This window comes from Kryptolebias marmoratus, linkage group LG6 (genome assembly GCF_001649575.2).
Source record: "Kryptolebias marmoratus isolate JLee-2015 linkage group LG6, ASM164957v2, whole genome shotgun sequence".
NCBI lineage: Eukaryota > Metazoa > Chordata > Actinopteri > Cyprinodontiformes > Rivulidae > Kryptolebias > Kryptolebias marmoratus.
In genome coordinates this window covers 10,527,773-10,553,243 of record NC_051435.1, presented here as the reverse complement: position 1 = coordinate 10,553,243, position 25,471 = coordinate 10,527,773, and the positions used below count along the sequence as shown (strand labels likewise).

Genomic DNA, 25,471 nt, shown 5'->3' with positions numbered 1-25,471 from the left:
CAAGAAGTATTTGTAAAAATGTTTATTTGCTATGCACTCACTGACAACATTTACTTTGTAACCTAAGGAGGGCTGCATAAATCTGTGTGTGAATACATTAATCTGGCGAGTCCAAAAGCGATTTGTGTGGTCATCAAGATTAGAAAACTGCTCTATAAATGCTGTCCATTTACTTCACTGGGATGGACTTTTACACCACCCATCCTTTTAACACGAGTAAAAAGATAGCTTTTGCCTGAAGTGATAATGTGAGTACAACTGAAATATTCAACAAGGGATTATGTATCCAGCTGAGGTAATTCTGCAGCCAGATAGGCTTGGATAGATGGGATTGTTTAAGCAATTAGCTGGCAGGACGACTCCACCAGCAAGCTGCATGTAAAGCAAACAACAGAGGAGAAACTCAGTCCTTCGACTGGTGCTGTCCACATGTACATTGATGGAGGGCCCGCCGTACAGACTCAGCATGTCAGGTCAATGGAGTCCCCTTTTATTGGACAAAACTCTATTGTTGCCGATAATCTCTTAAAAGTGCTGACATGCTTTGTGCTCTGTATTATCTTTAGCTATCTGGAACCCAACCAGAGCACAATATCTGGGACTCTTTCTACTTGCATATCCAGTTAGATCAACAATTAGCCAGAAGCCACACATGTCATGACTTATCCACACAAGCTCAGAGCAGGCTTGAATGTGCCATATGAATGAATTTAATTTAGCCTTTTCTTATATACACAGCCATTAGTAACGAGAGTAAACTTTTACAAACACTTTTGCTTTCCCCCCTCTTGTGCTAAATCTCCACTACACATCTTTAGCACTTAGAAAAGAATGTTTTTAAATGATGTAAGATGGATATAGCAATTTCACTCTGGAAATCCCCCCCATTTTACAATGTGTGGTTTGTACTCCAGGAAGACAAGACGGAAAGGAAAGATGAACTCTTTCAGTCCAAACCATATTGGGGAATGGACAAAAAAAAAAGTGCCTGCTGGAAATTGTGACAAAATAATTTGCATGTCAAATGATGAAAAAGTGTTTATTATGGTTGACTGCGACTGCAACTACTGTACTGCAATCACCATTACCCCACAAAGAAGATGACATGACTTCTGGGTGGAGAGATAGATACGTAGCTTTCAAATGTCACAGTTTTGAACAGATATCCGTCAATATACCACTTTCTACTACTGTATATGTCCTGCCACTGCAGTAGAAACAAAGTCACTCATGTCTGTTGCTTTTAAGTCTAAACTCTACATTTCTATATGTATTTATATGGATTTATAAAAGCATTTATGTCACTAGTACCAGAGTAAATAAAACAAAATGATGACTGACTTTACATGAAAGCTTTAAAACCACACGAGTGAGTTACACAACAGATGCTGACCTTCTATAGACTAGCTGGGGAAAAAAGAGGTTGACACTTCAGCACATTATTTAAATACATTCAAGCGCAGATAGAAAAGTAAACAATTCTGTTTCCAGGCATTCAGGCTACGAGGCGGAGACTGGAAATACTTTCCCTTTCCTAAAATTGGTGAGGAATCGGGAGTTGAGGGGGGGGTTACCTTTTGATCGAAGCAGAAAAAGCAAATCTGACACGCAACGTGGGGGTAAAGGATTATGCCTTGTTGCTGAGCCAGAATGAGGGGGTGAAAAGGCAAAAGGAGTATAGGCCTGCCAAAGAGAACCAAGCCATTCAACTCTTGTCAGTACTCATTAAAAAGAACTCACCATGAAGTCTGGGTCAAACAATCCCACAAACGACCTTTGGTATGGATGTGTCTACTGCAGCGCAGGAATCTTTTTCTCTTTTTAATAAATGCATTATTTCCCCAAACATCAACTAGTAGTAGCACTAAGTAGTTTAAATATATCACACTTTTATACGGCAATTGTGACGAACGACAAGCCGGATGACAATTTCGACAGAAATCAAACAGGCCAGAAATACCCCTGCCCTGCTAAAAAAAATATTTCCCTCGGTGCGCCAAACAAAGTTTTGCTGCTCGGAGTAGAAGCAGAAATGGCTAAAAATGCAAGCAAACACACACACACACACACACAGTGAGAAAGGAAAAGTGCGACTCTTCAAACCAGAATCGTGCTGTAGTCTCAGAGCCGCCCTTGATAGTTCTCAGCTGTGAGGCCATGTGTGTTGAAGGCAGCCATAAGAATCACGAGGGGTGTAACTCCCTGAGTATTTGTACATGTGTGAAAATCTGTGTGTGTGAGTGAGACCCAGAAAGAAAGAAGAGGACCGAGACAATCACCGTGCAATATGAACTTCCAGTGTTGATAGGCCAAAAAATAAAATGACCTTACACTGTGGTCACAGCAGAAATGCAAGCAGATAACCTGTCTAACAGTGTTTAATTATGGCTTCCACAACCATAAAATAAATGCATTTAAATGTAACTGTCTTTTCTGTTCCGTTAGCATAAACATAATTTAACAATACACAAACACTTTAGGGAGCATTATTGGCATTAAACAATGAAAGATAAATAAAATTATTCTCTTCTATGCCTTTAAGGCTTTAGAAACAAAACATCAAAAGGGCAAATATGCAGAATACAACTATGCCTTCCTAAATTCAACAAATTTAGTCCACTCAAACATCCATCGTGATGTTTTATTAACATTTATGATGTTTAAGATTTGTACATTTGTGAGTTTTCTTATTTTTAGTTTGGTCTAAAGAGGATAATGCACTTAAATTAATGCTGTGATTATTGGTTTCACAAATAACTCCACACTGATGCAAATAGAGACTGTTTAAAAATGGGTAAACTATTACAAGTGAGGTGCCTTGAAATATATGTTTGGGTGCCTTTAAGTCGCCAAAATCACGTGACTGAAAAAGCACCAGTTGAACCTGAAATTGTAAAAAAAAAAAAAAAAAAGTGTCGCAGTAATGGAAATGTAAAATTACATTTCTATTTGACTGCTTTTATGCAAATTGAACAATTTAAATTATTATGCAAAGAGGTCAAACAATAGCGGCAAGAAATAATTTGGAAATTGTCGTGAAACTTTCACTGAATGTCCATTATGAAAATAATTGAATGCTCCTTCAGTCTTTCTGTTTAAACAGCAAGTAATTCATTCCCATTAGAAAAGGCATTTCCCAGAGTGGGATTTCAGGAACAGTTGAGGACTTAGCAACGGCTTTTGTGTTGCATTAGACATGTTCATTATGGTGCATAGCAAATCAAATATTTTATATTGTACACCAGCTGTAACAAATAAATATAATTCAGCTAGTCATACTTTATGTAAGAGTGGAACGAGATCATTTGTATGTGCTTGGACACAATGGACTCACTGCAGTTATATAGGGCAGCATTTACTTTTCCATTATACTGAGAATAAACTTCATTTTCAAGAAAAAAACTGCTTGTTAGAACTAACATAAATGTCATATTTGCATTACCACCATCTCCTTGTATTTCTTTTTATAATTTAAAGTGAACCTGGTGCATTTTTAAAAATAAAGTCTCTTTCTTCTGACTTGTGTGTGTGTGTGTTTTTTTAATGCTACTATTACTTTTAAAGGTACTCATTTTAAACTATAAAATATAACATAAAAAGGTTATCCTGGACTATGTCAAATGGTGCAGTTTGAAAACGTTTATTCCAGTAGTTTTCCAAATATATTGATATGCAGTTCTGAAATGTGGGTATGCATCTAATGTAAACAAAGCCCTCAGCAGGATCTACCAAAGACCACGTGGAAGTTTGAGTCCCGTGACTGACCTACATTATGGTGCGTTTCAGCAGTGCTGGGAAATGGAAATTTCCGAGTTCCTACTTGTAAGTTTAAACTGGAACGCCCCCTCAAGTGGGACTTCCCACTCAGAAAGTGGGATCTACTCCTACTAGGATATCAAGATGGCTGCTACTCACAACTTTAGTAAGCAAACTCTTTTACTTTTACTGCTAATATTCGTTCTTTAGGTTGTTTTTATTCCCACATTTAATCACTCGTACAACTAGTACTTTTTAATGTGTATACAGCAAGTGTTAAAACATGTTCCACGAGTGGAGAGCATATCTGTTTAGTACGATTTCATATTCAGAAACTGCGAATGAAATAAAGGCTTTGCTGCTGACGTCCAACTTGTTTCCGACTTTCGCCGAGCGGGACAACTGAAACGCGGCAAAGTGGTAAATTACGTCACTTCGACTTCCCAGTTAGGCGTTCCGATGTCAACGGAACGCGCCATTAGGCTGGCTGTAGCCTGTGCAGGTAAACAAACAAGGTGGACTCAAACAGGCATAGAATCAAGGAGGCAACGTTTAGCTGGAAATATAAGAGTAAGGCGGACATAAGATTACGCAAGTCTGAAATATTTGAAGATAGGCATTTTATGGCGCGCCCTTGTTGATAACATTTTCCAGCAAAACTGATGAAATTCACCCCCGTTTCAGGTCCTTTTAGATTATTTTAAAAACCTACATATCTGCATACTTTACTCAACAAATCTGGGCATAAACATGTACCAGTACACCAAAACTGTCAGACATAAAAGCAGGTGGCAGCCATTCACATATTTTGCTTGCACATTTTTCATTCAACCACACATTAAGCATTGACAGAAGAAAAACGTGCAGATAGTGTTTCCTAATTCATGTTTTTATCTTCATGACATTGCAATGAGCAGCTTTATTATACCCATATTGTGCACTTAATGTTAATAAAGCCCATTAAACACTGTAGCTCTTATTACTCTGTTCACTAAGTGTGCATGCAAGGAGAACAATTTATGGCATGGGCTGACTGTAATAGTTGCAGAAATATTCAAAAACATATGAATCATTAATTCCAGTGGTGTGCAAACAATTAATAAAAATCGAGAACATAACAGTTTATTCGTGCCTCGTCTAAGAACGTAATCTTAATAATTTGAGACAATTATCCAGTTAGGGGGAATAATACCCCTTGCACGCATTAGGTCATCAAGTAATAAGACTTTTTCTTGGAGGTCATTGCAGCAACAAAGATCAGGCTTTCAGCACACTGCAGAATCACGGTTGTTATTTAAAAAAGATGAATACAAAATGCCCCTGAGTAAAAGAAAAGAAAGAAATGCAGATGAGGGTAATTAAATATGGCGTGGTTTGAACGCAGCGGGTGAACGTGGGAGCAAAAGGTGAGTCGGTCCTGCGGGGGCAGAGTTCGGATCTCCGCCTCTCCTCTCGGCGAGGTCGCATTCCAGAGATTCCCGCACTCTAAGCTCACCTGCCTTCGCCTTCACCTTTCCCCAGCATGTTTCCGAGGGCATAAACAGAGTTAACTGAGTTTTTATATATATATATTTTTTCTTTTTGCGTTGACGCCGTCCAGCTAAGTTTTCGCAGCAACGGCTTTCGCACGAGCGTGAGCGTCCCTTTAGATTAGCGTTGGAATTAGACTCTTCCCCGCTGCGAAGAAGCAGCTTTAAAAATAAAAGCTCGTCTTTTGAGACGCGCAAGCGCAAACACTTTCTTTTCAGGGTGAATTCAAGACTTTCTGAGTTCTCCTCCTCCTCCTTCTTGCTGCTGCTCCTGCCTCGCGCGGAGATGCTCCCCCCCTTCCACCTCTTGCAACATTTAAGCCCAAAACTGTTCTTGCAGTTAAAAGAGGCGTCGGAAAACATTGACAAACCTTGAGAGGACTGTTGTCGCGCCGGGTGAGCTGCAGCTCGGATCTACATGGGAACGTGTAACTTCATCTGTAAAGTCCAGTCGCTTACTTCCATGCACGAAGAACGAAACTCGTATCCATAGTCGAGGGAAGAAGACAGCCCCTTCCCTGCATCTACCAGCAGTCCCAGGCAAAGCGAGCGTGCATGACGTCAGTGGGAATGTGGGAAACCAGTGGGGACTCCTGATTGGCCGCGGTACAGAATCGGGGCGTTCCCAGGGAGCTACGTGCGGACAAATTAACCAATGAGAGAACAGATGGCAGTTACCGAGGTTACCAATTTTGTAAACGCATGCACTGTTGATAACATGGTGTAAGCTAGGTGGTTCAGTAAGTAAACTTTCTTTTCACTCACAGAACAACTAAATATTAATAGTTAGAGTATTATAAAGCACCGTAAGACCTGCCTAAAATCTGGCATTTTGTTAGAATTTATTTTTAACATTAATCGTTGTGTTTTTGTATGTTTCTGGTTGTTTTTGGCTAAGTTCTGCCGCAGTTATATTGATTATTTTCACCGGAGAAGCAACCATTTTCAGTTGTATTTGCAGAAAATTATTAATATTTCTTTAACATTCAACGGGAATTTTACTTTACTGTTATGTCCAACATATACAAATACTTAAAGACTGTAAGCTAAACTTAAAAATTTGGTGTTTTCATAACCAGAGGTCTAATTGTAAAATAAATTTGATGCTATTATTAGACTGCAAATATGTCTGTGTGTGTGTGTGTGTGTGTGTGTGTGTGTGTGTGTGTGTGTGTGTGTGTGTGTGTGTGTGTGTGTGTGTGTGTGTGTATTTTGTTCGTTTTTTTCTTTCTTTTTGTGTGTGTTGACTAGGAAACATTATATTATTTCTTGCTGGACAATTAATTGGACAATTAGCAAATCTAGTGTTTAAATTGCAAATTCCTGGGTACTTCAATGGGAGCCTCCTCATTAACAATATGTTTATTAGACGTTAATACTTTGTTGAACAAGTTTTTCTGCAAAGTCAGAAAACCTCCAAGAATAATCTCATTTTTTTGTTGTGGTTTTGGCTTGTGGTCCATGAGTAATTTACCTGTGCAGTTTAAATGTGTTTATTAAACTTTTCTTTCAAGCATTTTCTAAATGCAACAATTCCTTTCATTTGTTTCTTCCCAGACTGCAGTGTGCAGGAATAGATATCTACAGTAATGAGTGGAGAAAATTTACAGACATTTGTCACAAAATACAAACCAGAAGATGCTGGTAAGTAATTGAAAAATTGGTATTCAATATTGGCGATTTCTGAAACAGTGGCCAACTGAGCTGAAACTCCAAGTTCAACCTTTTAAAGCCCTAAGGCTTCCAAGTTTTTGAGACAACGTTCATTTTTCCCTTCTTCAAGGCCATAACTGTATTTAAATAAAATATAAGTCTAATATCTTTAGTTTTTTCTCTTCTACTTTCTGCAGTAATTTGTGAAATACGCAAATAATCCATTAGTGCCCAGCAGGTGCTGTCCCTCTTTCTTTCCCACTGTTATTTTCTTAGCTGAAATCAGCAGAAAGATTTGACTTAAGACATAAAAGTCATGAGAATTCCAGTGATCCTAATTCAGCCATATCATTTGCTTTCACCCATGCAGAAAAACTGACACTGAGAATGAAAAATGGTCTTGGCAGCTCCAAGTACAAACCGACTGAATATGAAAGACTGCAAGCCATTGTTGATGCCAAACGCCTGGAGTCGGAACTGATTGGACAGAAGGTACCTTTCAGTTATCAGGTTTATCCGCACACTGAAAAAAAAAACAATATTACGTGAGAACAATAAAAAAATAATTCCTGGTATAATAGATTACATTGTGATGCAAATAAAGATGACACTGCAGCGACATCACTCATTACTGCTCACAGAGAAAGCGTAAATTGGCACAAACTTGTGTTTAGTGTGAAGTTATAATGCAGCGTGTCGCAATTAGTAGTGAAGAGTGTAATTTGTCCACCTTTTTCTCCACTTTCATCCACACCACGCACTGTAAGGGATTTCATTTGGCTTGAAAGGGCATTACTTAACTCTTATAGTGTTAATTTTGTCCAATAACATGAAAGAGAACACTAATATCACTGCCACACAGAGTAGCAGTTCTGTGAATATTAATTTAGTTGCCTGTAGTTTTGAAAAATGCTGTTTGAAGCTTTTAATTCTGACTCTGAGTTGAGCAAACAGTTATTGCAAGGGGCGATGGTGATTAGGCTTTTAGCTCTGTTGTTTTAATTGAACTGTGTCAGAAGGCTTTCAGGATCATCCGGCTGGCTCCTTCCACTGCTGCTGTCTGTATACCTTACATCAGACAAGGTTATATGTTCACGTTTAGTTGCCCTGCTGAATGAAAGGCTTTTTTAGCTTTTCTCTTTGGTGATGGGATGGAAGGTAAATGATCTTGAGTTGCCTCGGCTATGGAATCATTTTTGCATTTAAGATAAGAACTGGCAGCATTTCAGGATGCTAATCTTAGCAGCACTGGGCTAAATTATATGCACTTTATTAGACTGCATGTGTATTTTGTGTGTGAAAACATCATAACTTAACTTTATTATGGCCCTAAGGAGCTGTTTGCTGTGTAAACATTTTGGAGCAGAGGAAGTCCCTCTTAATCTGCAAGCTCTAACCTGAGCTTTTGAAGAATGGCAACAACCAAATCGAAGCAAGAGAGCTAACATTTAGGGATTCTGAAGGTTTTTTTTGTTTGTTTTAGGAAAGACGAGAAATAAAAATGTACACACTGCTTTTCACAACAGTGGTTCAAAGTCAAAGCCAAGAAGAAATAAATACGTTTCAAGTTTGTCACATCATTGAAAATTGTTTTAATAATGACCCGGACTAATTTAAACCACTGAAATAATTTGCAAGCATGGGAAATTAGGTTTCAGATTCGTAAGAAATTGAGCTGCGCTCTCTGCTCCGAGACTCAGTGTGAGTCCACTGGAGATGCTGATTGACAGAATTAGGATTGGTCTTAATTAACCGCATTAACAGGGCAAGCAGAATGACTTGTTAGTAGTTGGTGAGATAGTTTTCAGAAACGCCTCATTTTGTTACTTATTCTCTGGTGCATCGAAGAGTTTTGATTTCAGGCTAACTCCCCACAAAAACATAGAAAAACTGTGTGTAATGGTCTATTTTGACACTGATAAAATAGTTTTCAGTCTTTTAAAATGTTTAAAGTAGTGTTTTTAATCATGCAGTGCTTTGAATTAGCTTTATTTAGACTTTAGGAATACAGAAATCCAACTTCCTGTATGTTGCTACAGCACTTATGGCTACTGTCTGTCTGAAATGCTTCATTTTACCTCCTGTTTCTTCAAGGTCCGTCTTCTGAAAGCCCGTCTGCTCTGATTGATTCAAAATGTAGGAGTGCAAGGCAGCAGCTGATTGTTCTTTATTTTAGGTGTGCAAAATTAACCAACAAGCAGGTTTTTTTTCCTCAGTTGTTCATACTGTTTAAGCAAACAAACAAAAAAAAGAGTCCTTCAGTCAGTTTCAGACGTTTTTTTTGAAAACGGTCAAAAGGCAGAGGAGGAAATAACAGTCTTTGTAACTTTGCATACCTTTTTTACATACTCAGACAGGGTTACAATCATTTAAATTAAACCAAAACTTCTTTAAAGAGAACCGTACTACCCTTTTCATAAATATGCAACAATTCTTTTTTTTTTTTTTGATACACCGAGAAAAGCACATCCACATGCAGCTCAATAAATAATAAGTGAATGACCTTTAACTGCTTGTGTTATTTTTGGTTGTGAACAGAAAAACTATTATTCACATCATCAGTCTCGTGCATATTTTACCCTTTGCATTTAGAAGTCTTTAAAATGTGAAAGTGATGAGGGATGTTTTATGTGCAACCTGTTTTAGACTAAAGATCTGATATTTTTTTACAGTTATTCATTCATTATAATTAGTTACTATAAGCTAAGAACAGTAACAGTAAGACTACTTTATGTTAATGGAAGCTTCAGTCGATGTGTAGTTTTGTAGAACAGTCTGTGCAAATAAAGATAATCTGCAGTATACAGCCTGCAAGACAGACATAATACCAAAATCAGTAACATTCTTTTTCTAGATTAGTCTGAAATGCAGCTCTTTAAATGTATATGAGCATCGGTATGATATATATACCTTTTCTTTTTCAACAACAACAGCCCCCTCCTGTCACATGCACAAATATTTAAGACTCACATTTGTTGAAATGTTTTAAGCAAGTTGTACTCATATAAAAGTTCTTGTATGTTAGGTTTATTTTTTTGTACAGTTATTTGAATTACTGGCCTGTGCAAAACAACACTGATTCAGAACAATGCCTGGCTGCACTGTGAGTGCTCTGAAGGAGCCACGCGATGAGAACTCGAAACAAATGAGACAAAATTAGGACTCTTACCTCCCTCTTATTCTGCTAATAGCGTCGCCTTGTGTGTCTCATGCATGTGTCTGCTTGATTATTTTAATTTCCCACTGTTTATTTGGCTGTTTCACTTGAATTAACTCAGTTTATCAAACTCCCACAAACACAGTTATGCTAATCAAAACTACAGCAAATGTCACTTGAAAATTTCGTTCATTAGCACAGAAGTTAAAGAAAACAGCCACTGATCAGTTATGATTTCATGGTTGCAATGCAAGTGCTTAGAGAACCAATTAATTATTGCACCACAGATAAAATCTTGTCTAAATAAAAGCAGGCAGGCCCTGTTCTGTCCGTACTTTTAGTTGCAGGGGAACAATTTACTCTTGCTATGAATTAAACCTTGTTTTATAGGTTCAGAAGACTCGCTGTGCAGCCAAGGCAACCAAGGAGAGCTCCTTATTACGGCAACACAGACAGGTGTGGAGCAGAGAACGCCCCAGGCTGCAAAAGGCTGAGTAAGAGCCCCCCTATTACTGGCTGCCATTATCTGCTGTAGTTTTCTAAATCAGCTTATACAGAAAGCAACCATTCCACTTAAGCCTTTATTGCACCCAGACAAAAATCTTTAGAGGGGGAAAAAGAAATCAGAAAATGTACTAGGAGACAAAAAGGAAAGGGAGGGTGATTTTCTGATTGAGGCCTGAGAGAAGTAAGAGGTAATGCTTGTGTGAGGACTCGAGAGTGTGTCCCTCTGTGTTTTGAGGCAGAAGTGTGGGACTGGGGCCCAGCACTGTCATGCCTTGTGAAGTGAGAAGGGCAGCGCTGGCTCTGGGGTGCAGCTTGTTTGGCTGTGTAATGACTGTCTGAGCCACACAAGGTTAATGGTGTACACAACCACGGGCCTCGGTAATGAGCCAAGTCGTGAAGATGCGCGACCGCTCGCATGTGTCCACGCACACGTATATCTAGTTAGAGTACCTTTGGGATTCAAACGCCACATTGTCACAGGGGAGAACCGGCGAGCATGTCCCCATGGTTACTGCTGCTTCTTTTTTGTTTTCACAGTCTTGACAACCTTTGGGCCAGGTAATAAAAAGTCAGCAATTACAGGCAGCTTCCACCACAGGTCCTTTTTAATACGATTCTATTTGTGCAGACGTGTTAAACTTTTCAGAAAGTCTCCCTAATAGATACTCTGTGGCTAGCAATGATTATTAAAACACTTTATTCTAATCAGCAGTGTTATACATTTTGCTTAAAAAATGTTTTTAAAGAAAATACATTTTTCTTTTTTATTGCCCACCTCCAAATGTGAAGAGAGTGTTTTTGGAGAGTATTATTGGATGGACTTGAATAAAACCTTCAGACAGTAATTACTGGATGAACATCTCCAACTGATTAACTTTAGGAGTCAGTCCAATTTAAGATGGCTGCCACAGCTAATCCACTTTAGCTGATTTTTGCAGATATTGAGCTAAAATTTAATGTGGTAGTAGCTGAGAGTCATTTCCAACACACACTCTTAGGATGACATCTTGTGATATCCCATGAGATTGTACAAATTGGCTACAAATCTGTCATTTCTCAACATCAAATGATTTTAGTTTAAAACTCTGGGTTGAAAAGCAGCGGGCGATATGCATTCCTTTAACAAATGCAGGGGCTTTTTATTGTCATATCAGTGTAACTTCTTTTGTTTTCCACTTTAATGCAGATTGGTAAATAAAAATGGTGAATAAATTGTCATGTACTTTAAAAATGTACCAACATATACAAAGTTTTAGAGTTAATTTTAGCTCCACGTCAGTGTTTAATTTAAGGTTTTTATCTTCACCTTAAAATGAATTTTCTTTTTGTGAGCATTTAATAAAAGATAAAATATGTTATGGGTAATGATTTGCCTGCTTTTTGCTGTTAGAAACTGATTTGTTCAGAGTGTTACTTTTGGCATTTTGGTTTGTTTGAGACAAAAAAGACTTTACTTTTTAGAAATATACTGTACATATCACCTGTAAATATTTGAACAGTGTTTCAATAATGTCATACTTTTACAAACTGTCTTAACTATTTCTCTCCTGATACAGAGAGCAAGCTGAGGATGAACTCCACCATTTTCTAGAGCAGATCAGGCCGATTGGTATAACAGACACCGCCATCTTCTCACTTCAAGAATACGGTAAACGGCTAACAGTGTTTAAGTGTCACTTCTGCACTCTGCTGTTTACATTTAGTACTAATGTGTGTGTGTGTGTGTGTGTGTTTTGGCGTTTAGAGCTGTCTCTGAAGATGGAACAGGAAGCCTTCAGAAAAGATACTGTGGATCCAGTTCATCAACTCCGAGATGATCTGCGCTTCAGACTGAGCAACGTGCAGCTCAGCAAACTTTCATCAAACTTTGAACAAGTAACACAGCAGGTATGCATGTGTGTGTGTGTGTGTATGTGCGACGAAATCAGGGCATGACTGAATGTCTACAGCTGTATTCACAATGACTTTGTCCTCAAAAGTTGTTTATTTACCAAAAACGACCGGATTGGCAACATTTCTAAATGTACCAGAGGAACTGTATTGTGTATTTGTCAGGAAAAATAAATGCAATTTATGACTTCCTGATTTCAGCTGACAATGTGGCCGTACTTTAATCCAGTCACTGAAATCCTTCAGCCGTGAGTCTTAGCTATACGGAGTATCTGCAGGTATGAAATAGCCACAACCCAACAAGGTTTAATAAGATTTTTCTAAAGTAAAACATTAATTAAATTCTTGCCCAATGTCATCTGGTTTTCCTTTAAGTCTCAGAAGCTTTTTGCAGGCTCCAGAGTTGAATGGTGGGATTAAGGAGTTAGCCAGGGTCTTTAAAGACAGACCATACTGGGTCTTAACCGTCTGCCAGACACTTTGTCAGCTTTGTGTAGCTCACTCCTTCTCGTTTCTTTCCCATGCCTTCCTCTTCTCTCGTTAGCTTGTCTTCGCTGCTCACACTCTAACACAGCCACCATGACTCTGCTTATTAGTTGTTTTTTTTTCCACATCCTTTCTTCTTTGTCCAATTTTTTATTATTTCTCCACATTTCTTCAGAGGAGAAGTTGCCATGTAATTATGCCACCATATCTGGGTGTTTCAAATGAAAGCTAAAAAGTTTAAAAAGCTAATATGTCATAGAAATGAGTGATACTTTACAAAAGGCAATCAATGGGTCCGATAAGCCTAGCCCATGCTGTGTTTCTGAGTATATTATGAGGTTTGAATGGTTACTTTAAGCAGAAACTGTGAAAACTGCCCTGTTTAGTTAAGCAAAATAGTGGAGATCCCTTAGAAACCTTACATTTCTTCACATATTAATCCTGCCTTGATGCAGTCCTGTTGCTGCTTCTGTGGGTAACCTGTACAGTAACACCTCCCAGTAGATGCTCTTTAAGTAGCTGAACCTCCTTGTGTTTTATTACTTGTTGTTTTTTTACTGTTTCTGCTGCTCATAAACTATATGCTCTATAAATGGAACTGACACTCTGATTTTACGTATCTGCTTTTTTATTAAAAATAAAAAAGGAACAAAAAACATCTTCTATCCCTCAACCTTATCGTTGTTGTTGCTCGGACTTTTATAAGTCTCTGTTTGATACATACATTGGATCATATTTTTCTAATTTACTGAAGGGATCCCCGTCATGCATCCATCTATAATACTCTGAGTGTGACGTCTTGTGATGAGATAACGTGATCTTCAAGGTTTGACTAAAGTGGCTACAACTTTGTCATTTTCCAACAGAAGATGATCTTAGTTTGGCTTAAAGGGCACGCTTGGCCTTTAATTGCAGACTGCAATTATTTTCTTTAGTCTGTAGCTTTTACAAATCAATTAATGGTGGCCATGTGATCACATTAGACAGCTGAGGAGAAGCTAAATGAAACTGAGAGAAATATCCGGAATTGGAGAGTGAGACTGTCGTAGTAGTGACTACTCCTGTGATAGTTGTTTCAATAAAAGTGAATTTAATTTTTACATTTTCATTTCTGCCATTAAAACAGCAATTATGCCACATCTGTTAGGATTTTGTTTTACTCTAGTACTAATAGTTAGTTTTCTTTCTGCTTATACAAGTGTTGATGCCATATTGGAAAACAAGCTTAAATAATTGCCATCAGTGAATCATTCAGGCAGTGCCTCCATGTCTACATGACTGAAAAACCATCCATCCATCCATCCATCCAGCCATCCATCCATCCATCCATCCATCCATCCATCCATCCATCCATCCATCCATCCATTTTCTTCACCCACTTCTTCGCGGGGTGCTGGAGCCTATCTCCAGCAGTAACTATGCGAGAGGTGGGGTACACCCTGGACAGGTCCAAAGTCCATCACAGGGTGACCGGAAAACAAATGTACAATTTGGTATCGGCTGTAAGAATTTTGTTAAAGCCTCTGTTTTGAAGGGGTGTTGTTATTAGGCAAATTACTGCAAAGTCAGAGCAGGTTTTTCTTTTTGCTACGTAACATCAAATTATATGACAAACAAGCTCATTTCCCTAACCTCTTTCTTTCTGTTTTCGTCCTTGAATCACCAGATAAACTTTGTGAAAGATCAGCAAGATGACATACTTGCAAAGCTTCATGCAGAGTACCTGGATGTGGAGAAGGAGATTTTGGGCATCGGCTTGGAGGTACATTTGTCACTACATACATAATAAATACATAATGTAGGTACTGTTATTGAGCCTGAGAAGTATTCAGTGTAGCGTGTTACCAATGCACATATTTGTTTCATATGTTTTTTGCCCATGTCTATGCATAGGTGTGTGTTTGTTTGTCTATAACATTTACAAAATCTCTCATGGCCCCCAAAACAGATTTTAGTGAAACTTTCGGAAATTAATCCTTGAATGTACATCTACAATTGATTTAACCTTAATCAAGATGACCGCAATAGCTAATGACCTTAACAAACACAAAAATATCTACAAGGTTTGACCTAATTGGCTCTAACTTCCTCCCTTCTCACTTTAAGATGATCTTAGTCATAAACTCTGGCGGGCGATATTCATTTTTTCAAAGAATGCTAGACCCTTAATTCTCTATAACTCAAAGTCATCAGTCTTTTATCATTATTTCACTTCTTTCTTCTTTTTATTGAATCAAAATCATTCAATAAAAAAGCTATGAAGCTAGAGATATATTTGACACTATAAGACTGCTTTACATTTGCATCCAAACTATTGTCACTGTGGTATCTTGTCTTGTTTATTCTGTGCAGGATATTTTTAGAGGAATCTTTGTCCTAACTAAAAGTTAGAAAAAAATTTTCTATAAATATTCCTTTTTCTCCAAACAAACCTTTCAATGTCAATGTGGCCAAATACCTTCAGTTTAATCAAATCTATCCATTTTTGTGATTTGCATAGCTCATGTTTGATTGTTGGTTTGCTTCAGTTTCATTTTATTTCTTTTTACTTAACCCTCCTGAAGCCCTTAAAAGAAACAGAGATAGAGAGAGGTAGAGAAGCTCTTGTAACTTTGGGTAAATTTAACCTGAAGGCCACAGAAGGGTTAAAAAAAAACAACATATGCAATTTATTAGAATGTCCTAACTTTACTGTCCAAGTAAACATTCCAAAGATAGGCATTTGAACAGCCTAACTCAAGTGTGCCTTTGTTGTGCTTCTTAGAAATATCTCATTAGTGCTTCGGTGAACTCAGAAAGCCTTCCCAAAGAGGTTTTGGATGCGGACTGCCCGTACCCGGAGCTGAAGGACTCTCTGATCCAGGCCTTCCAGTCCCTCTCAGAGAGGTACCAGAGCAGACTGCAGAGTCTGCAGGAGCAACTTCAGAAAACTGACAGGTATACCTGCAGACCGCTGAAGTAAAAGTCTGCTTCTATTTAAATATTTAAATCGGAATTATTTTGTTGATTGCTATATAAAAAGGGAGATAAAGCAGAATTCTGGTTGGACTGGACAGAACAAAGTGAAACAAATTGCCACCGTTAGCTCACTCCTAAGCAAACTGTTGATTAAGACACAAATTTCTCACCAGGAGGCTGATTATGTAAAGTTACTTTATATTTTTTTCCCATAGGGCAGTTTCTTTTAGGACCATTATTGCACTGTAATTTCTCTGCAGCTGCTTTATAGTTGACATTTTCTTTCTCGTTATATATTTCTGTGTTGTATTTCTGTAAGGTTTTGTGGCTGGTGTCCAGAAGACCACGAACATTTCCAGCTCACTGTGTCCATGTACACTCATGACACGCCCAACCACAGGGCGCTCTGCATGGACATGCTGCTGAGACGGTTCCCCGAGAGGACGAGACTGGAGCTGGTCGGTGATTTCACCAAGCAATACAGACACTTTTCAAATGTGTCCAATGCAGTTTGTTGTTAAACGTAACAACCAAATGTATCCATGAAAAGTGACGAAGAAAAGTGCGCACACATTCGTGCACACAGCCAAAACGTTGCATATGTTTCAACACATCAGTGCACACACAAAACAGTTTCTGCCTTTTCTTTTACACGTGCAGCACTTTGATCAACACTTGTAGCTTTTCTGTTTTAATTGACTTGACTTGACTTCTTGCTATTAGACAAGAAGAAGCTGGTTAACTGAGGAGTTGATTGACAGAAAATTATTTAAATTGATCAGTTTTCTTAGTGCATTTAAAATTTCAAATGTAGATTTTTGCACTTTAGTAACTTGTAGCTATTATAATCAAGTCAGTAGTTTAGGATTTTGAGCTTGTCTAAGTTATTTGTAAATGAAATAGACTTTTTGAATAATAGATAGATAGATAGATAGATAGATAGATAGATAGATAGATAGATAGATAGATAGATAGATAGATAGATAGATAGATAGATAGATAGATAGATAGATAGATAGATAGATAGATAGATAGATAGATAGATAGATAGATAGATAGATAGATAGATAGATAGATAAAAAATAAAAATGTGAGGTTTATGCTCTTTTATTCAAAGCAAACTTTATTAAGGAGTAAATTTATCCTATTGTAAATCTTATCTCTTGCCAGTCTGACCTTTCCATGTGCACACATGTGTATGCCTTTTCTTCACATTGTTTATTTTTGTGCACATTTGCCTGAAAACGCCCGCCCCCGTCCGAAGCAGGTCTGATTCCCAGACTCCCTGATCAATGTAGCTCAGCACCCTGAACCGAGCACACAGATAAGCCCGGACAATGATCCGCTCAGCACGCTGCAGGATGTGCCATGTCACACACTGTGGACAATTCGCTCTCGCCGCCGCCGCCGCCTAGCATCGCCATGACAACCGCCAGAAACCAACTCCCGCCTCCCTCCCTCCCTCCTCCTCCCTCCTCCCTCTCCCGCACCCAGAGACCTGTCGTCATATCAGTTCCAGCTGGGTGCTGCATTTAGGAGCTGTGATCGTTCAGCCTCAGGGGCGTCGCAGGGAGGAGACGGTGTCTTTCTCTGCACTTTCTCTGAAAGTGTATCGGAGCAGGTGGGGTTCTGTCTCCACCTAAACCAGCTGTTAGTCATCATTTAACTGGATAATCAGTGGGAGCTATAGGTTGATTTTCTGAAACCCCCCTGATGAAGTGCATAAATGCTGCTGTGCCATTAGGGTTTGGATAAAAATTATTCATACATGCCATTTTCTGACATTCTTTAATGTCTGCATCAAGTGAACAAGTATGACATGATTAGTTAAACCGAGTTTTGTGCCTCTGAATGTTTGGCTACATCATTTTACCCCCACATTAAAAATGTTAACAGGACCGCTTAATTCCACCTGCTCAGTGTCACTAAAATTCAAATCATCTTGTCCCAAAATGACCCTGAAAAACTGGTCCGTGTATTTATCACTTCTAGGTTGGGCTATTGTAATTCTTTATTGTCTGGGTGTCCAAAAAAATTCTCTAAAAACTCTTCAGTTGATCCAAAATGCTGCTGCCAGAGTTCTGATGAGCTAGAAGGAGAAATCAGATTTCTTCAATTTTAGCTTCTCTCTACTGGCTTCCTCTCAAATTCAGAATATAATTTATCTTACGTCTAACAAAGAAACTGAGCTCCATCTTATATTAAATATCTTATTCTTTCATATTTTCCTAACAGAGCACTTCGCTCTCAGACTGCAGGTTTACTTGTGGTTCCCAGAGTTTCTAAAACGGGAGGCAGAGCTTTTATTTATCAGGCTCCTCTCTTGTTGAACCAACTTCCAGTTTCTGTCTGCGATGCTGACATCCTGTCTACTTTTAAGACTCGCCTTAAGACTTTCCTTTTTGATAAATGCTATAGTTAGGGTTGGTTTGGGATTTTTTGAGCTATCCCTTAGTTTTGCTGCTCTAGGCTGAGACTGCTGGAGGACAAACGGACCACATTTCCTCACTCTGCTGCTGCCTTTACTCTCTCTACTCTCCAACTACCGCTCTGTGTTTTCTTTGTTTTTCCTCAAATAGAAACTACACCCAGACCAATACTTCTGAATTTTTGTTTGCGTCTCTTTCCTGCCCTCTCAAACTCACGCCGGTCGAAGCAGATGGCCACCTGTCCTAAACCTGGTTCTGGTTCTGGATGGAGGTTTCTTCCTGTAAAAAGGGAGTCATTCCTTTCCACTGTCAACTGACCTTAGAAAACACAAAAACGTCTTTAATTCAGTCAGTTTTATGGATACCTCGCTAACGTGTAATGGTTGTAGCTGAGAGTCAGTCACAGCACATGCTCAGTGTTACCAATGTTTTTATTCAAAAAAGTGTTTTAGCTGCAAAGGTTTTTTTTTAAGTCAGTGCTTTGTTTGCCATTTTAGTTCTCTGTCATTATTTCTAAGTAAGCACAAATTCTCCAGAATGAGTGAGGCTTTTTAGCGCAACACACAAAAATCTGTTTTTGTGCAACACAAAAACAAAAGCCTTGACGGTTAATCAACTCCAATGTTCTGCTTCGCCTCTTGCTGTTTTTTTTTCTGACTGTACAGAGTAACATCCAAAGAAAAACAGAGTAGTGACACATTGGTTAGTGGTAGTGACTTCCAAGTTGCTTTCTTGTCTCTAAGATGTTTTAAAGCAAATTACTTCTAGCAGCAGTTTCTCCACACTTTGCTGTATTGATGAAAAGAAAACTGTGGATTTTTGCTTACAGCAAAATGAAGACATTGTTTTGCTGCGTTGAACCCACCTTTATTGCCTGCCACTGAAGGCAAAGGTGGAGCAATAATGTTTTATGCCTGTTTATGTTTGTTTTTTCTGTGCGGTTTTACAGATATTGAGCTAAAATTTGGTGTGGTAGTAGCTGAGCATCATCCCAAACACATACTTCAGGCGCAACACATTGCACAACATCTTTGCTAAAATTCATGGCATTGACTGTTGAAATCAACCCTGTTTGTCTGTTAGCAAAATATCTCATGATAGATTTTATTGAAACGCCCAGAAAGTAATCATTGGACAAACATTAACTTTTGGAGTCAACATAATTCAAGATGGTCACCAGAGCTAATTGACCTTACCCTTCATAAAAATGGCTATACCACAGTGAATTTTACAGATATTCAGTGAAGATTTGGTGTGGTAGTAGCTGGCCATCGTTAACAACACATACCTCCAAGCTCTAACAAATTATGCAAGATCACTTGAGATATTGCATGAGATTGTGCATTCTGTTATTTTCAAGGTTTGACCAAAATAACTACAAACTCTACAACTCATTTCTCAACATAAGACCAGTTTGAAACTGGCATGAAAGGCGGCAAGCAATATGCATTACTTCAAGGAATGGTAGGCCTTTAATTAAGTTTTACTTCCAGGTGATTGTCCTTCAGCTCACTCTGTGTATAGAACCCCCTCTGCTGGATGGGGCACTTTATTGTCTCTCGCCTCGTAACAACTCAGATGCCTGAGTACCAGCACTATTTCACAGTAATACCCTCATAAAGTTATGGATAATTCATGCATCTTACTATTTTTGAGTCTGTCTTTCCATTTTTTCTTTTCTTCTTCTTTGAGTGTTCTCATGGAGGCATCATGTCACAGAGCTGAGTGTTGTTGCGCATGAAGTGTGTAGAGCAGACTCGGTGCTGCTCAGCGCGTCCACACACTTACTGAGTGTAACAGCCAAAGTACATGGACACAAACAGGCGTTGCACAATGTGTGCAAACATGCAAGCACGTGAGCACACACTCACTGTGTCGATGCTAACTTGCTGCTAAAACACACAAACTGGGACATGGGTGGGTCTTCCTCAGGTTTTAAAGTTGCCCATTAATAAACAGGATTTGCTTGACTAATCCTGACACTTCTGTTCCTTTGGCAGGTCTGTCAGCTCACTCGTTTTCAATCAAACCGGCCAGCCGTCTAATGCCTTCACACTGTCAGTTAGCCGCTATTAGCCCATAGATGAATATCATTCCCTCCGTTCCAATGAGGCAGTCAAGTGGTGCAGCCTCTGAGAGTGCTGACACAATGATGAATAGCCATGGGCAGCCCTCACACAAAAAGGAACTGTTTTCCTGCAGAACATTTCACAGCCAGGAGAGAAGGGCCATTTTATACTCCAGCAGAGTTAGATCTGGCACAGAGGTGTCCCAATGGTCCTGCTGCCTTTATTACAGACAGTATATAATGCAGTGTTTGGAAATATTTTTGTAGCACATCATAAATTTGCTGCATAATACATAGAGCTGCCATTAGATTCAGTTTGGGATGTCTTCTTTGTGTATTATTCAGTACTGAGTAGTGATAAACTTGACAAATGGAAGTGGAACAATTTCAGAATAACGTTCCTCAATGGAAAATTGTAAAAACTTTGAATACCTCATCATCTATAGTTCATAATATCATCAAAATATCTCAAAGGACAAGGCTGAGAGTCATGATTGGATGTCTGTGACCTTCGGGCCCTCAGACGGCACTGCATTAAAACAGGTCTGGTTCAGTTATGATCATCACAGCATGGGCTCAGGACAGTTCACTGTGCCATCCACAAATGCAGGTTAAAGCTCTATCATGCAAAGAAGCAGCCACATGTAAACACATTTAATACTCATTTAAAATGGACTGAAGCAAAGTGGAAAACTGTTTTGTGGTCAGACTAATAACACATTTCAAAAGCCTGCCTCTCTGATGGTATGGTGGTGCATTAATGTCTCCGGCATGGGCAGCTTAGACGTCTGGAAAAGCTGGTTTTGGAATAACATATGCTCCCATTCAGACATCTTTTTCAGGGAAGGCCTTGCATTTTTAAGCAAGACACTGCTAAACTGCCAGCTGCGTTCATTACAACATTTTTCCAAAAAATGGTACAATTCCTTAGTTTTAATATCTGATATGTTTACTGTGTTCCATTGTGAATATATTATGGGTTTTTGAGATTTGCAAATTATTGCATTATGTTTTTATTTACATTTTACACAATTTTTCCCAGTTTTATCAGCGTTGGTGGCTGTACATTCATTATTGCCTTTGCGTCATTACTCACTCACTCTAACAATTGCCCATCCACTCTTTCAGATGGAGCACGAACGCTTGTGGGACTGGCAGCGCTCCACCCAGGCGCAGATGAAAGCGGTGACCCAACGGTGGCACCGAGACCTGGAGGAGCTTCTGGCCAGAGCCCTCGTCATGCTGCAGGAGGCAGAGCATGCCCACAAGGAGGAGCTGGAGCACCACAGAGAGCGTCAGCACCAGCAGGACATCTGTTTACGTCTGAGAGAGAAAGTTAGTGCCTCTTATAGACTTCCACCAAGGGACACTCACGTCTAGTGTTAGGGGTTGACAGAAATTACAGTAGATTATTGCTGTTGCACGGTGAATATGTGGTGCTGTTTATTCCATCCTTTTTCAGGTGTCGACGCGATGGTGAGAATGTGTGAAGGAGCAGACGGGCAGCTCTGTCTGACTGCCTGCTCGTGTTCTGTGTATCTGCTGATGAGGCTGTATATTAGGCCGGGCTGCCTGACAGCATCCCTCGCGTTAGCTGCCACTTGGGACAGACTGTGAATGCAAACAAGCTAATAAGGATGGTCTAGCAAACATGATGTTGCTGTCTCCGAGGAGCGCTGGTGTACATTGACACAACAAATCCATGAGCTGTTGATACTGTGCTGAACAAATTGAATTTGTTTGGCTTGTGCACCTTTTATTATTAATGGTTTATGTCCTGTGGCTGTTTAGATAAAGATGTGCTGACATTTGCTGTCATGAGTTGTTTTTGCCAAATATCAGCACAGTAGTTGTGTTTGTCTAGTTGGTTTGCTAAGTTTGAGGCTTGTTTCCTTTGAGACCCGGAGAGCTTGCTGTCACTCTTTAACTGATCAAGTCTCATTTTTTTCCTGTGTTTTTGTGTCCTTGTTATGAGTTTTGTTGTTTGGAGATAGTGTATTTAAGTCTATTTAGCCATCAGTGCCTAAATACAGGAGTAGAAACACCCTTTCAGTTTTTATTGTCTGTTTACTGCCATGAAAGGTGGACGATAACATAACTACCTCTGTGTGTGTGTGTGTGTGCATGGTGTTAGAAAAATATCTCATAAACCAGAGGGTGGATTTTAATGAAACTCTCAGAAAGTAATCATTGGATGAACATCAACAACTGATTAACTTTTAGAGTCAACCCAATTCAAGACGGCGGCCACAGTCAGTTGACCTTAGCAAACACAAAAATAGATGGAACTTAGTCAAGTTTACAGATATTGAGCTAAATTTGGTGCAGTAGCAGCTGAAGGTCACATATTCCTGAGAGCTAACAAATTACGAAGGATCGTGTTATACCGCATCTTACAAAACATTATTTACAAGGTTTGACCAAAATGGCTTTAACTGCATCATCTTTCAAGATAAGATGATTCAAATTTAAAATGCTGGCATGAAAGGTGGTGGGCAACGTATTACTTCAAGGAATGCTAAACCTTTAATTATTCTCTGCTCTGGAGGCTTTCTGTCTACTCTTTTGTCTTCTGCTGCCAATTAATTTTTTTATCTTGAAAAACAGCACAAGTTGTTATCATATTCCGAGAAGAATCAAGTTTTTTAAAAGAGGCTGACAACTGATTACTTTTCCGTGCGACTGCTCCCCGTCTGATTTTCAAGGAGAAAAGTGCTGTTCTTAAACATTGCAGTCTCAGTCTCTCCTACTGTACTGATGCTCTCGTTAACGACCACAAACATAAAAGTCCAGAAAGTTCTTCTAAAAGGTTTTAGCAACCTAATAGCTTGCAGATTGTTTCAGTTTGAGGAAGATGATGGAAGCTAACATACATGACTTTTAGCTTTTATTATTCTGCTGATAACACCAAAAAAACTGTTGTTTCTTTTTAAAATATACTTCCACATTGTGTTTGTTAATGCAGAGCATTTACTCAGATCTAAGCTCGTGTGGAGCCTCAGATTGAGGCACATTTGTGTCAAGTCATTCTTCCCCCTGCTGTTTTCATGGCAGCACAGAGATATGATGGATTCACCATCCGCTGCGTCTGCTTCCTTAACACTTTAAGGTTCTGCAGCTTCTCTGAATGATCCAAAGAACTCTCGTCTCATTTAAGGGTTAAAGATTGATCCAAGTATAAACCTCAGAGCAAGTATGCTGCAGAAAAAATGATCCAATCCAAGGAAGCTGCTATTGTAAAAGACAGCAAATAAATAAGGAAATACCAAAGTAAAACAGTAAGTAAAGTCAACTACAGTAAGAAATGAAAACAAGACAAGTATGAAACCAGGTGATAATACTAAGACATGAACTAAAGTGAAGTATTTAAAGCACAATAAAAATATTTTAAGAACTACTTAGACTCTGTTTTTAGTTATAACTGATGCATTATAATTGGTTTTAGCAGTAACTGGATGAATTGTTGCTGGTAGGTCATCAGAAATGTGGCAAAATCTTTATTCTTTGAGCAACTCATTCATCGTGATCCCAAATTTAAGAACAATTCATCTTTCTTTTTGTTCTTATTCTCCTTACTAATGTTTTATGCTAAAGCAACATAGAAATATATGTTGTCCCATCTAAAAAAAACTATTTGTGGTAAATAATAAAGACCAATGTTGATGAGTCTTATGTTGCATTCTTGTAAGGTGGTCAAATAATCTCCTGTGTTTTTTCGACAGGAGAAAGCATCCAAACGATCATTTTCTGTCAAATCTCGGCTGGTTCTGACCTTATTTCTGGGAGCAGAGCTGTCTGTTTCAGTCTCATCCAGACAAAAAAAAAACAACAAGCAAAGGTGCAGTGGGAGGAAAATCTAGGGTAATTGATTCCTGAGCACTTTGTCACACTCAATCAAAGATGATCTTCATGAGAATCAAAAACCGATCTGCCAGATTTACGTGTGTGGACAAAGGCGACACCGCAGCTCATAAACCGCCTGTGATTTACAGTATAAGACCCGCAGACGTTGGATATTGGCAAAGGTAAAAATGTAATGGATCGTTTAGATAATGAGTCAGGATTTCACGCAGGAGACATAGCTCATTTCATTCCTTTTTATCGCCGAACGACAGGCTCCTCTTTTCAACTCATCAGTCGTTTGTTCTCTGCTGTTCTGGCTGCTGTAATTAGCTGCTATTGTTCTTGTTATTCCAGTCTTTTATTATGTCCTTGCTTTCATTTTACCTCCCGCTTACATTTCGCCCCCGGGCGTCTTTGATTTGTGTGATTGTGTTTTCCACGTGAATGAATGAAGCCTAGAGGGATGGCAGATTGTTGCAGCATGCTCAGGTGGGAAGGGGACGAGTGGGCCAGCAGGACGAGGGATTCAACCGTCAAAGTGTGTGTGTGTGTGTGTGGGGGGGGGGGAGAGAGTTATAAGACGTGATGTTTATTGCAAGCGCTCACTGGTCTTCAAAGTACTTTAGAAAATAAATATTGGTAAAGATTAAATTATGGATTATCCGTGAATGCTTCTTTTAGTGGTGAGAATATTCTCTAGGCATTTTGTTACCAGATCTTCTAGCTGTGAGTTTTATGTTTCTCTAGTGGGAAAGCCTTTTAGTAGCTGAGACAGAGCGTGGGCCATGTAATGTTTCAGCTGACAGCTCTCTGAGGACTTAATTGGCTCATATGTGTATAATTTTCTTTTTGGAAAATGATGGACTTCAGGAAGTTTCTGATTGTGCCCACTCTGGAATTGCTGGCATGTTAATAATCACCCGCCGCCAAAAGGGGAAGGCAGAAGATGATGTTTTTGCCCGTGTCTCCGTGTGTGTGTGTGTGTGTGCTCGCGTGTCCGTCTGTTAGCAAAATATCTCCGAACCACTGGCCACATTTAATGAAACTTTCAGAAAGTAATCACTGCATGTACCTCCACAACTGATCAACTTTTGGAGTCAACTTAATTCAAGATGGCTGCCGCAACCAACTGACCTTGAAAAACACCAAAAGAAGCTATAGTTCACTCAGTTTTACAGATACTGAGCTATAATTT

At 39.0% G+C, this 25,471-nt stretch overlaps 2 protein-coding genes across 3 annotated transcripts in view; one reads left to right on the top strand and one right to left on the bottom strand.

Moving 5' to 3' along the window:
• LOC108240765 (plakophilin-4) overlaps nucleotides 1-5,794 on the bottom strand; it is a 65,005-nt gene extending 59,211 nt beyond the window's left edge. The window contains exon 1 of the mRNA XM_037975977.1: nucleotides 5,657-5,794. The gene's annotated coding sequence lies outside the window, so the exon portion shown is untranslated. The remainder of the gene's footprint in view (nucleotides 1-5,656) is intronic.
• LOC108240766 (coiled-coil domain-containing protein 148) overlaps nucleotides 3,755-25,471 on the top strand; it is a 28,878-nt gene continuing 7,161 nt past the window's right edge. Inside the window, exons 1-10 of one of the 2 annotated variants that reach the window (XM_017424498.3) lie at nucleotides 3,755-3,922; nucleotides 6,843-6,929; nucleotides 7,309-7,430; nucleotides 10,486-10,589; nucleotides 12,159-12,250; nucleotides 12,347-12,489; nucleotides 14,645-14,740; nucleotides 15,743-15,915; nucleotides 16,256-16,394; nucleotides 21,562-21,768. In XM_017424498.3, coding sequence (XP_017279987.1) covers nucleotides 6,875-6,929; nucleotides 7,309-7,430; nucleotides 10,486-10,589; nucleotides 12,159-12,250; nucleotides 12,347-12,489; nucleotides 14,645-14,740; nucleotides 15,743-15,915; nucleotides 16,256-16,394; nucleotides 21,562-21,768 — 1,131 coding nt within the window. In that variant the 5' untranslated portion in view covers nucleotides 3,755-3,922; nucleotides 6,843-6,874. Of the gene's footprint in view, nucleotides 3,923-5,836; nucleotides 6,026-6,842; nucleotides 6,930-7,308; nucleotides 7,431-10,485; nucleotides 10,590-12,158; nucleotides 12,251-12,346; nucleotides 12,490-14,644; nucleotides 14,741-15,742; nucleotides 15,916-16,255; nucleotides 16,395-21,561; nucleotides 21,769-25,471 lie in introns of those variants that run through there. The other variant, XM_017424497.2, reaches the window with a different exon arrangement.